Source organism: Stenella coeruleoalba (genome assembly GCF_951394435.1).
Source record: "Stenella coeruleoalba genome assembly, chromosome: 10".
In the NCBI taxonomy this organism is placed as follows: Eukaryota; Metazoa; Chordata; class Mammalia; order Artiodactyla; family Delphinidae; genus Stenella; species Stenella coeruleoalba.
Genome location: NC_137156.1, coordinates 39,436,117 through 39,449,828, shown reverse-complemented (window position 1 = coordinate 39,449,828; position 13,712 = coordinate 39,436,117). Strand labels below are relative to the sequence as shown.

Genomic DNA, 13,712 nt, shown 5'->3' with positions numbered 1-13,712 from the left:
ACTTAACCTCTTGTAGATTACTTTAGTTATGGACTTTCATTCTGACATTTTGACCATAGTGGTAGCAGTTTGACACTGACATTCCACAGAAGCTTGTTCAAACACAATCTGTTACTTTTTAAAATTCTTCTTTACTAATATATTCTCTAGTTTTTGGGGGGGGGGTATTTATTTATTTATTTATTTATTTATTTATTTATTTTTGGCTGCACTGGGTCTTCATTGCCACACGTGGGCTTTCTCTAGTTGCAGCGTGCAGGCTTCTCATTGCAGTGGCTTCTCTTGTTGCGGAGAACGGGTTCTAGGCGCGCGGGCTTCAGTGGTTGTGGCTCGAGGGCTCTAGAGCACAGGCTCAGTTGTTTTGGTGCATGGGCTTAGTTGCTCCGTGGCATGTGGGATCTTCCTGGACCAGGGCTCGAACCCATGTCCCCTGCAGTGGCAGGTGGATTCTTAACCACTGCGCCACCATGGAAGTCCCAGTAATATATTCTTAAAAAATACAAAATCCACCCACACATCCATACACGCATGCAAGCATGCACACACATGTGTGTGTTTAAAGGAGGAAAGGAGTAATATATCCTAGATCAGACACTTTGGAGAATTCTTTGTTTGGGTATGAAGGGTCAAAACTGTGTGTTTGCTTAATAAGGCATAAATTTTTGGTAACGTGTTAAAAACTCTTCTTTTTTCCTTCCAATCTGTGGTACTGATAGCTGTCGACTTGCTGGAGAAGATGCTTGTATTGGACTCAGATAAGAGAATTACAGCCGCGCAAGCCCTTGCACATGCCTACTTTGCCCAGTACCATGATCCTGACGATGAACCAGTGGCTGATCCTTACGATCAGTCTTTCGAAAGCAGGGACCTCCTTATAGATGAATGGAAAAGTAAGTCATAGCAGGATGAACATCTAGCTTGAGAACTTAGATTTAAAAATCTTTTCCTAGGTGAACCACTATCCAAAAGCTGTGTGGGGGTGGTGGTGGAATTTTTTCTGGTTATATCCAACTCGTTAAAACTTGTAATGAGGGTCTCTAATGCAGAATGAGTATGTTCCTCTGATGGAAACTGTCTGTTGTAGATGACGACACTCTGGACCTTTGAGATGCTTCTGTCTGGTCTGATTTTGTGCACAGCCCCTCACGTCTGCATAGAGCTTTGAGGTTCTCAGAATTTCTGCATTTATACCATCTCTCTGAGCTAAGTAGGGAATAGGGAATTTTTACAAGTGATAGAATTGGGGCAAAGAGAGTTTATATTATATCATATCTCTTACCTTAGACATAGTTAGGGATGCAGCCAGAAATGGAACCCAGGTCTCCCATGCCCAATCTCATATTCTTTCCATAAAACACAAATTCAGAACTCGAGTTAAATCCCAAAAGCCAGGATTATCTGTTGCTGTAGCGTGTGGGATTGCTTTGCTACTCTTGAGCATCTTCTCCAGAGCTTTAAAGAGGAGGCACTAGATGATGAAAGAAACAAGAAAAGTGGTTCTTTTATATGTATCCTTGAACTTCTGTGTAATCACACGTTCCATTAGGATATTACACACAAGCAATGAGGCAATTATTTGAAGTAGCCCATCGAACCAGCGGCCTGAACAGGGAGGAAGGATCTTGAGCTTAGAAGTTAGGGTGCTTGCCAGCAAAGTGCATAGTCTAAACTCTCACGTCGTACTTTTCCTTCCCAATTTCTAGGCCTGACCTACGATGAAGTCATCAGCTTTGTGCCACCACCCCTTGACCAAGAAGAGATGGAGTCTTGAGTATCTGGTTTCTGTTCCGTTGATCCCACTTCACTGTGAGGGGAAGGCCTTTTCATGGGAACTCTCCAAATATCATTCAAGTGCCTCTTGTTGCAAAGATTTCCTCCATGGTGGAAGGGGTGTGTGTGTGTGTTATGTGTGTCTGACTTTGTGGAGGGTAAGAGATTATGAGCAAACTATCACAGTGACTTTACGTGGAGTGACAGATGCTCTGTGGCAGCCTCTGCTTGCTCTTGTTCGTGAGAGTCAGCTAGGCGGGCAAGAGCTGCCATCTTGTAGGGTTTGTTAAATGCAAAGTGAAAAATATTAAACATCCCAGACCCCAGTCATGCTTTTGCCATTTTGGCCTCTCCTGTGGCCCCACCTTGACGGTGGAGGTTAGACTTGACCACATCCCACAGTGGCATAGAGAGAAGGCTCACACCTTCTGGTTGCTTCACACCTGGAGCTGTCCCTCAGCGATGCATCAGCCAAAAAGGACCAACTGGCTTCTGTGCACTAGTCTGTGATGAACTTGCTTAGGTGTGATTCTCAGAACTCAACAGCTGTACCTGAAACTATAAATATGTCTGTGCCTTAAAAGGAGAGAAGAAAGTGTAGTTGGTTAGGAGAGTGCAGCGGATGAAGTTCTGAGCCAGGCAAGTAGTCAGGTTGTTGGACGGCCACTTGTGAACCCGAAGTGGCCAGGGAGCCTTCAGAGGCACCATGTGTGAGCATGCGTATATGTGCTTCTCTCTTTTCCTCCCTCACGCCCACACCCCCACCCAGGTGTCGTTGCCATTTCTCTGCATACCCACCACCTTCAGTGCAGAGGTTTCTTAAGTACTGGCCCCAGTAGTCAGAAGCTGGTTCTTGCTCTCAGTGTACTTCCTGCGTGCTCTTTATTCCTAGCAGAGTGATGATGTGTTTTGCACGTCTTGCTATTTGAGCATGCACGGTTGCTCGTCCTGTTCTCTTCCGGAGGCCCTGGTGCCAGGCAAGTTTGCCAGTGAAGACCTTGTGGGTAGTTCAGAATCCACGTCACCTCAGCTGATGCTATGGGCAAGTGATGTCATCCTCTCTTCAGCCCCCAGTGCTATTTTGTGTTGAACACAAGTGATACTCCAGGTGCTTTTGATGTGAAAACTATGAAGAAATGGAACAGATGGATGTATAGCATTTCCATTCTTGCCATCTGGTTTTCAACAGACTATTTTGGGGGAGCTGTCAACCAGGAAAGATCAGGGCTTGTCCCAGGAATATCTCAGACTTTGGAGAACAAGTCATTCTCTTCACTCCCAATAACCAATGCTAAGAAATGCTGAAAATCAAAGTGAAAAATAAAAGCTCATGAGGCCAGAAACTCCTTTTGCTATCTTTGTCTAAATATGGTTATTTTTTTTAAAAAAGTAACGAGGTGTCTTTTCCACCCTTTGGAAAAGGGGCTTCTCGGCAGCTTAACATTGACTTCTTGGTCTTGGTTCGTGGAGAAATAAATTTTGTTTCAGAATTTTCTATATTGCAGGAATCCATTGAGAATATGATTCCTTTTGATGGGGAGAAAGGGCAAATTATTTTAATATTTTGTATTTTCAACTTTATAAAGATGAAATATCCTCAGGGGTGGAGAAGAGTTGTTTTCATAATTTTCTGAATTTCAGGCATCTTGTGCTACATAAGGGCCCATACATTTAAACCTTTTGTGAAAGAAGAAAGCGTAGAGCCACTTCCGCTGTTGGCTGTGTGACAGAATCTTGTATTGGGGCCAAGGTGTTTCCATTTCTCTGTCACAGTGCAGTGACACCTGCACTCCAGAGGGACAGGGTAGGACCCCCACGTGAACTGGAGCGAGAAGGAAGGAGGCAGCTGATGGTGATCACACCTCACCCGGGATTCGCCCCCTCTTTAAAGGAAAATGAACGCAGAGGCCTCATCTCCTTTATATGCAGTTCAAATCCTCGTGATCCACAGCAGGATGAATTTTATCAGCCATGTTTTGTTGTAAATGCTAGTGTGACTTCCTACAGAAATACTGCTCTGAATATTTTTTTCATAAAGGTCTTTGCACATGAGACCATATACGTGTTAAGAGGCTGAACGCGCCAGGAGCCTGGACTCAGCTGGAGCCTGTGGAAGAGCTCCTTGGTCTCTGAGCATAATGCTCCCATCTCCTGACTTCTCTGAACAGAAAACGAAAGAGAGAATGAGGGAAAATTCTATTTTATTTGTACTCATGAACTTGGCTGTATTCATTTATGCCATATAGGATGTCATACAATACCACTGGTTAAAATAAAGCCTATTTTTCAAATTTAGTGAGTTTCTCAAATTTATTATATTTTTTTCTCTTGATTTTATTTAATACACAATATAGCATTCTATCAATTGTCTTGCAACTGTGGCCTGGCATATGTTTCTGACAGACCTTAATATTACTCCTAAAATGTAGAAAACATTTATAGAGCTCCTTGCTTGTACATTTTATGGTTAAGCAGGTCAGAGTCTTTGATGTGGATGGCCAAAGCAAAGAGCAAATAAACAAGGTATAACACTACAGGCTACACTTGGGTGTCAGAGTGGCCTAGGACAGGGGTCAGCATACTATGGCCCGGGGACCAAATCCAGTCTCCCACCTGTTTGTGTAGCCCACTAAAAGGGGTTTTTAGCTTTTTAAATGCTTGAAGTCAAAAGAAGAACAGTATTTTTGTAGCATGTGAAAAATAATGTAAAACTCAAATTTCAGTGCCCATAAATAAATGTTGAATCAGAACACAACCACACGTTGTTTATGTATCGTCTGTGACTGCTTTTGTGCTACAACAGAGTTGAATAGTTACGACAGAGACCATATGGCCTACAGTCTGAACTATTTACTCTCTGACCCTTTACAGAAAAAGTTTGCCGACCCCTGGCCTAGGATTTCAGATTCCTCATCTGAAACATGAAGTTTGTTTAAATATGCTTGAGTTCTTTTCAGCTTTGACATTCCAAGACTATCTGTAGAAAGTTATGCTTTTATTTTAAAATTGTAGGCAGAAGGTTGTATGTGTACATTGTTTATAGACTTTTGAGCAAATGTATTTGATGACTCGTCATATGGCCCTTGACAACAATATTCTTCAAAACTACTGGACTGCATCACAAGATTAAAGAGTCACGAGGTCTCACAGCTGTTCTCAGGGCCTGTGCTGGTGTGCTTCCTTCCTCAGTGGCCCCGGAATGCCGACTGACGGGGGTCCCAGGGTGGGTTGTGAGGCCCAGCCTGTGAGGATGTTGAGACTGTGCAGCTGGGGGTTTTGTCCTGTGCTGTCTGGTCCCTGGCTGGCAGCTGGGAATGATGGCAGGGATAGAAGGCAAACCAAGCACAGGCTCTTGTCTTCATTCTGTCCTCAGTGACTTCTTAAGGAGGTAAGAGAAAGGAGACCCAGTTGTGACATGTGATACATCAGCCCCTGTAAGGATCAGACAATGGTAGGAAATATTTTGCCTTCCCATACCAGAATCGGCACCGTGACACAACCTTCCTCCCAGGCTGCTGAGAGCAAAGGGCCTGTTTAGCTCAGGGAAAGGGTTGACACCAGAAAAAGCTCACCTAAAAGTGAATCCACTTAAAATGGGGACCAGAATTTCATTGTATATGGTGGGGATTCGGGGAGAGAGGAAGTCTAATGGGGACTTTCATCATGAAAACCGAATGAAATTATAAAAGCTTGTAATTTAAAAAAATTCTTATAAAAGAAAGAATCAAGTGTTTGTTTTTCGAGTGAAACCATGTTTAGTATCCTACATATTCTTTCCACCTGATTTTTACAGCATAATCATAGAGGGAATTTTTTCAAAACTATTTGAGATCTGGGACTTCCCTGGCGGTCCAGTAGTTAAAAGTCCGAGCGCCCACTGTAGGGGGCACAGGTTCGATCACTGGTCGGGGAACTGAGATTCCACATGCCACTCAGTGGCAAAAAAAAAAAAAAAAAATTGATATCTTCCTGTTTTCCTGTGGACCTCAATCTCTTGATATTCACATTGTCCTTTTTTATAAGTGATCACCTTGGTGATCACCTTATCACCTCTCCCTTTATTGTCATCCTCTGAGTCTGCCAGATCCACATTTTTCAGTGGCTTTGCTTGAGATTTGAGCAGTTTTCTAGCATTATTTGTCAAGTTCATCAAATCCACTCTTTTGCAAGATTTGCAGTTATTGCAATTAATCTGCATTATATTTGTGTCATTTGTCATATTGCTTACAATATAATCAATTAGAGACTAAGAAGACTAGAACGGGTAGCATAGGCACTTGGCACCTTATCTCGTGCAGCACACGCTGGGCCTCACCCAGGTCCCAGCCCCCCTCCACTGCTTCCTTATCATCTGGTATAGAAACGCACCTCCACCCTCCGGAGAGAAGCAGGCCAACGAAGGGCTACAGCAGCTACCTTCTTCCCTCCCTCAGCCTCTCTTCAGCGCCTCTCTCCGTAGCTTCATGTCACTTCCTCTCCTCTGTGGCACTGCTCTAAATGCACACTGCTTTCTCTGTCTGCTGGTCCTTGTGCGTGATAGTCCCTCTGCCTAGGACCCCCTGCCTTCTGCTGCCTCACTCCTCTGGGCCAACTTTCCCTGTCACTCCCTCTAAATCTTCCCTGAGCATCCCCAAGCTTGCATTAGGTGTGGCTTCTGTGTGCTTTTTTTTTTTTTTGGTACTCATCTACATTGATCAGTGGTAGCACTTGTCACATTGCTTTGTCATTGCCTGGTGTCTGTATCACTTGCTCAAGAGAAAAAACATGAAGCTTAAGGACACAGACTCTGGAACCAGTCTGCCTGAGTTCAAATCCCAGCCTCTCCATCTCCTATTGGTATAATCTTGGGCAAATTATTTTTCTCTCTGAACTTATCTCACAGGTTCACAGTCCTCATTGTGAGGATTAAATGAGTCAAGATATGTAAAGCCCTTGGCATACAGTAAGTGCTCAATAAAAGTTAGCTCAGGGCTGTATGTCCTTGAGGGCACAAACTCTCTTGTGCACTACAGTGTCCCCATCACCTAGCATGGTACCTGACACACAGTAGGCATCTCATCTTTATTGACTGAGTCAGTGAATAACTCATCTTTTAATCACTTGCAAATCATCTTGTCCTGTTTCCTGTTTTTACAATCGACAGCCTGCAGTAGCAAAGAACATCCAAAGAAAGAAACCAAATATGTAAAGATTATCTGCCCTAAGAAACCTTGCCATGTGCAAGTTCCCAGTTTAAGAAGACACAAGTGTTAGAATTAGTTTCTGATTCTCTTGGCTCCATCTTGCCGTGTAATTCAAGTTGGATGCACAGCAATTTAATGAATTGGAACAAGAATCAAAAGATTATTGAAGATGGCTAAGGGCCATGATCTAGAAAATTTGTTTCCCCATCCATCTGCCACTTTAAAGTGAAAATATCAGGGAAAAAGAAGGGGAATTGGAAGTCATTAGGGTACCTTGCACCCTCATTCAGCCATTCCACAAAGAGCTATTGGGTAACTTTGATGTGTCAGGCATGAGAACATGGGGAAAAAAATAAAGGTTAGATTCCTGCCCTCCTGCAGCTGACGTTCCAATGGGGGAACAGTCGTAAACAATGACTGTACCATTTCCCTGGCACCATAGAACAGAACCTCTGGGCGTCTTTTGCTGGTGGCCATTTCTGGGCCAGATGCACCTTTGATTTCACCTCCATGGCACTCAGCAGACAGGGAGTGGGATTTTCTAGTGGGAGTCCTGGGCCTGTGTGTCCTCCTGGGTGTTACCGTGACCTGATCAGCTGGCTCCACTTGCAGGGCAGCCGATGCAGCCGTCCGTTGCCGGTTGTGAGGTGACGTCATTGTCTGTGCCAGTGCACGAAGGCCCATTTCAGCCCCACCATTGCTCAGGCGTGACCCAACTCGAAGCCACAGCTCTGCCTGGTGACAGAGGCATTGCCTATCTGATAATAGCTGCTGACAAAGTGTTTGTGGTAGGGAGTATCCCCATATGGAAGCTGTTCTCTCCCCTGACAAATCCTACCCTGCTCCACACCCCACCCAGCCTCTCCCCAGCCTCCATGGGAGTCAGGTAGCCACTCCACGTGTTTCCGTAACTTGCACCAAGCTGACTAGTGTCAAAGCACCTACCATTGTACTTTTTCTAACTACATATTATTCTTTCACGACACACGTAAAACGTGTTTATCGCTGAAAATTTTTGAATGTAGCTAGGTAACCTCTATTACCCCACTACCGGGAAATAAGAGCTGTTGGCAGGTTGGTGTAACTCCTAAAAATTTTCCTAAATCAGTAAAGATATATAACTTTTATAAACACAGATGCATATAATTCAGTCATCTGCGTCAATAAATGGTGTTGAAACAACTGGACACCTCCTCCTTTCCTCCCTTTAGCTACAATCACTTGCAGGCAAATCAAAGATTTAAATGGAGAAAGGCGTTTGAAGCATGTCACAAAGCCCAGAAGCCACAAGAGAAAGGCTCGTGATTTTGACGACACAAAAACTGTAAAACTTCCGTACACTGGAAGCAGTTTGGCAGGATTTAGTAAAAGTGGAAGCTACACATCCCTATGACCCTGTGTTTTACTTCTAGGTAATTATTCTAGAAAAACTTTCCCATATGGGCTCAAGGAAATGAGTATGGGGACTTTTCACTCAGCATTATCTGTAATAGAGAGGAAAAAAAAAAAAGCCTGGAACAATCTTCAAAGTCCATCAATGGGAGAATAGGAAAGGGAATTCCCTAGTGGTCCAGTGGTTTGGACTCTGTGCTTCCACTGCAGGGGGCATGGGTTCGATTCCTGGTTGGGGAGCCAAGATCCTGCGAGCCCTGCGACATGGCCAAAAAACAGAATAGAAAAATAAATTGTAGTGCATTCGTGTGATGAAAGAGTACACAGCAGTGAGAACAAATGAACTAGCATGACTTTGCCTTCTGCTCTCCCCTGCTACCCGACCCCACCCCAGATTTCGTCTGTGTCCCAGGAACAACTGGCAATGTCTGGAGACATTTCTGTTGGTCACAGCTGGGTAGTGGAGGGTGAGCTACTGGCATCTATGGGCAGAGGCCAGGGACGCTGCTCTGATGCACAGGGCAGCCCCTCACCCCCGCCACACAAAGAATTATTGGGCCCCAAATGTAAATGTCACTGGTGCCAAGGCTGAGAAGTCTAAGCTAGATTAAATCAACATGGGTGGATCTCGCCAACAATCTTGAGTGAAAAAGGAAATTGCAGAATTATCTAGCTTGATATTTTTATAGATACATGCATATATAGCACAAGTAAAAAGCACATATGGGAACGATGTGCACCAGCTTTCCAAATCTGGAACAATCCATCCATCCAGGCATTTTTTTTCTTTATTCTTTTCTCACAATGCTGGAAACGTCTCTTTATTGATACAGAAGATAACAATACAGTAATAGTGTGTGACCCCTTGCCTGCTTTATGTAGGCTAAATCCATCCATAATGGAATTATCAGGAAAGATGAGGTGCACATTTTCACCCTTTTAATAGCAAATGGCCAACCAGTTCTAACGCTGGTACCAATTTACGCTCCTACCTGCAGCTGACAGTGCGTTGTCATTCCCTTTTTTGCTCTGCCTCCCTCACTAGGGTATGAGCTTCCTGAGGACAGGATACATGACATCCATCCACGTCTCCTCCATGTCTTGATAGGTGCTCATTGGTGGAATGGATTAAGGCTTTACAACACATTGCTGAGTATGTACAGAGAACAGAGAAAACTAAGACACTCATGCCCTCAAGAAACTTACAGTTTAGTTTTGTTTGAAAGTTAACTGACAGTTCAAGTCTAGGCCTGCTGAGCCATGATCCTACAGGAGTCAGAGGAGGGAGAGCGCCCGTGGGCAGGAGCAGCCTGGCAAAGCCAGCCCCAGGAGGTGCTACTGAGCCAGGTCTTGAGGCATAAGGGTCCGCCCCATCTTGGGCAAAGCAGAGAAATGGCATTCCAGGCGGGCAACAGCTCAAGCCAAGGTGTGGTGACAGAGGTGAGCAAGCCATGTTTGTGAGATACTGAGAATAGAGGTTGTGCACAGATGCCGTGGAGGATCTGATTAGCAAGGCAGGGCCCAGATGAGGGCAATCCTTGTCCAGCAGTCTAAGAAGTTTAAACTTTATCCCAAAGGCAATTGGGAGCTAACAGGGTGGGGAGTGATGAGGAGGCAATGCTGCTCTAACCAGGAAGATTAGTCACAGCTGGCTCGCCTGTCACACCTGCTCAGCCTGGCTCCCAAGCCGCCCAACTGGTGCACCCTCTCCAGGTGACCAGAGCTGGAGCCCCAGCCCCCTGCATGTTAGGAAGGGCAGCCTCAGGGAAGTGTGAGGGAGGGGAGGCCTGACAGGGCCTGTGAGGCAGGGCCAGGGGGTCCAGCTGGTGGTTTGTACCTGAGGAGTCCCTTACTCATCCCTGTTGCCACACCTTTGCTTGGGCTGACAGGGGTGCCCTGGAGCTGCTCATGGTGGTTCTTGGGGGCTGATTTTATGTACCTCTTCTCAATTCTGTGTTCACTGATGTCAGGTTGGTAGCGTGAACTTGGCCATGGTGGGGGTATTTATACCACAGAGATCGACAAACACTAGGCATCCCCCAGCGCTGGTTGTCCCACATACCACTGGCTGTTTCCTTCTGGAAGTCACGGGGATTCAGTTATTAGATTTGAAGAATGGCAGGAAAGGAGTTTTTTTTTTTTTTTTTTTGTGGCCACACTGCACAGCAGGCAGGATCTTAGTTCCCCGACCAGGGATTGAACCTGTGACCCCTGCAGTGGAAGCGTGAACTCCTAACCACTGGACTGCCAGGGAACTCCCGGGAGATTCTTGTTTAGGGAAGCCAAATGGAGCCTTTAGGAAAATGAGTGTCTGCCAAATAATGGAGGCACCATCAGGAGAATAAATTCAGATTCCAAACAGGTAAAGGCTGGCCCTTCACAGGCACCATCCAGTGCAGCTGAGCGTAGTGGTTACCAGCACTGACTCTGCAGCGAGACTCCTGGGCTTGAATCCTGGCTCTGCTATTTATTTACTAGCTGTGTGACCTTGAGCAAGTCACTTCACCTCTCTGTGCCTCATGTTTGTCGTCTGTAAAATGAAGGATATTTGGGTTTTTTTTTTTGCGGTACGCGGGCCTCTCACTGCTGTGGCCTCTCCCGTTGCGGAGCACAGGCTCCGGATGCGCAGGCTCAGCGGCCATGGCTCACGGGCCCAGCTGCTCCGCGGCATGTGGGATCCTCCCGGACCGGGGCACGAACCTGTGACCCCTGCATCGGCAGGCGGACCCTCAACCACTGCGCCACCAGGGAAGCCCTGTCGTATGTAAAATGAAGGGTATTATTAACCCATTTCATAGGGTTCTTGAGAGAAATGAGTTACATGTACATGCTCTTTGAACGATTTTTGGCAAGTAATTAGTGCTCTGTCAATATTTGTTAGATACATAAAATAGAAAACTAAGTATTCAGAGAGGCAGTGTGACTTACTTAAGGTCACACAGCAAGTTAGAGGCAGAGTTGGAATCATCCGTACTAGTCTTGTCTGGATTTCTTTGACCTGACAAGTGTTGTGGGGATGATCCATGTGTCCCAGCGTTGGATTTTTACATAGAAAGGGTGGAGCAGGCAGACCCAGTGGCCTCTGCCCCGGAAGAGCAGGCTGTTGAGGTGTCCTCCAGGTACACAGCCTCCTCTTCCTGGGGCAGGTCACACAGGAGCCCAGGCAGCACAGCGACCCTATTACCGAAGTTCGTTCATAAGGTCATTCAAGCCAGGACTGCCCCCCAGGCATGAAGTTGAGTTCGGCCAACCTATCAGTTGCAAACAAATAAGACAGAGATGTATGATAATAACAGTAGCTCCTGTTTATAAAGCCCCTACTACGTAGTACCTGCCATTCAGTCAGTCAATGTATGCCAGGCATAGCTCTAGGAACTTGGGATTCAGCAACAAACAAAATAGACAAAACGCCTACCCTCGTAGGCCTGACACATAGAAGGGTACATATAAAATAAATAAAGGCTTGAAGGAGACTGAGGCCGGGAAAGGCAGGTGGGGCATGGCTTGTGATGGGTCAGGGAGGACTCACTCTCAGAGGAGGTGACATATGGCAGTCCTGAAGGACAGAAGGGAGCACCATGCACAAGGCCTGCAACCTTGCAATCCACAGTCTCATTAAATCCTCCTTGCCAGGTGGGTGTCGCTCTCCCATTGTACTGATGAGGAAGCTCAGAGACATGCACTCACCTGCTCAAGGTCACACAGCTCTATGTGTTGGCATGAGATTCAAACCCAGCTCTGCTTCCCAGTCCCTGGCTACTCTCCACTGGTTCAGAAGAGTACGAGCCCACGCAAGAGCGTGGATGTCACAAAGCCTGGGGGTGCGTGGTGGGGAGCAGCTGGGGTCATCGGGTCGGCAGGGTATGTACAGGGGTCCTGGGGTGAGCAGGTCTGCGGTTCACTCGGGAACACCTCTTTGAAGAGGTGAGTTTAGAGCCGAACTTTAAAGACCAGGAAGGAAGGGCAATTCCAAAGGGTGGAGGGTCTGTCTTATCTAGAACCTCAGTGGGAGCAGTGAGGGACATAGACAGGGAAAGGCCTGCTTTGGAATCAAGTTTGGTGCAAATTCTTGGGGAGAAAAGAGGTCCCCAAGTTTGGGCTGTGCACCCTGCTTTTTAATTAAGAGCTTTTTACCACCACACAGAGGTCCAGCCTTGCACACACAGCATAACATGCATGGGCCTTGCCTCAGGAAACAAGGAGAGAACAGTGAAAGCCAAATTTCCAGGACAGAAGGTGCCCAACTGACAGAGGCCACTCCCCAGATGCCTCACGGTAGACGGATGCCAAGCACCTTCCCCTACTGTTACTCCCTCAGGTCCACCGTTTGGTCCTCAAACCACATCCCCTCACTGCCTCTTGTACCCACAAGAGACACAAAAATCTTTGGTTCATTCCTTCACTAAGTCTTTACTGAGCACCTACTGTGGGCCAGCATGGTGCTGGGGGCTCAGCAGTGACCAAGACACTGTCCTTGCCCTCATGGAGCCATTTTTCCATTTGTGGAGACGGACACCTCACAGAGGACAATGCAGATTAATTAAAAGTGTGGTGAATGCTACAAAGGACAATGCAGAGATCAGAGGGAGCGGAGGCCTCGACATTGCTGGAATATTCCACCAGACGGACCCCAGGCCATGTCTTCACAGGACTGGGTCAAGGACAGGAGGGCCCGTCCAGTAGGCTGGGTGAAGGGAGGTGGCTCTTGGGTGGAGGAGAGGGGGTGTGAAGGACAGCGCGGTGTAGGGTGTGAAGAGGGGAGGTGTGCTTTCTGGGAGCTGCCCCTCTAGCAGCGCTGTCCCTACCCCCATCCTCCACCAGGGGGTGCTAGCGCTGAGGCAGGGAGAGAGGACCAGGTCAAGGCAAGGGGTGGGGAGGCTAAGAGAACAGCTCTGCAATGGAGGGGCGCCTGTGAGCAGGGCATGGCTGATGTTCTGTTCTTGGGATGGATGTTCTGTTCTGGCCCTGAGTCCCTAGAAGGGGAAGAGGTACTGCGGGAAGATGGCCCAGTAAGCCAGAGGCCAGTAAGCTGCCCCAGGTGTGCTGAGCTGGAGGACTTACCAGAGACTTTTGGAGTGGGGAGTGGCGGGGCACAGGAGGAATGAGGCTGGAGGGCAGGTCCGATGTGGGAACAGAGCGGAAACGTTTGGAAGGCAGCCACCTGCTCCCCCCACCCAGAGATCTGCCTGGCTCGCTCCCTTGTTCATTCAGGTGCTGCTCCAATGTCACCTCTTCATACAGACCTTCTCTGCCTCTCCCCCTCCTTCCACATCTAAAATCAGTACTCACAGCCCTTCTTTATATCCTTACTTGGCAATATTTTCTTCACAGCACTTACTGTTACCTGGCATTACATTTGACTGAGCC

At 46.8% G+C, this 13,712-nt stretch overlaps 1 protein-coding gene across 3 annotated transcripts in view; it reads left to right on the top strand.

Moving 5' to 3' along the window:
* MAPK14 (mitogen-activated protein kinase 14) overlaps positions 1-4,621 on the top strand; it is a 72,892-nt gene extending 68,271 nt beyond the window's left edge. Inside the window, exons 11-13 of one of the 3 annotated variants that reach the window (XR_013830354.1) lie at positions 717-890; positions 1,085-1,166; positions 1,704-4,621. Coding sequence is in view for 2 of the 3 variants with exons in the window: in XM_079935742.1 (XP_079791868.1) it covers positions 717-890; positions 1,704-1,771 (242 nt within the window). In the remaining variant the exon portion in view is untranslated. The remainder of the gene's footprint in view (positions 1-716; positions 891-1,084; positions 1,167-1,703) is intronic. The other 2 variants (XM_079935742.1, XM_079935741.1) reach the window with 2 other exon arrangements.
* The last annotated feature ends 9,091 nt before the right edge of the window (positions 4,622-13,712 follow it).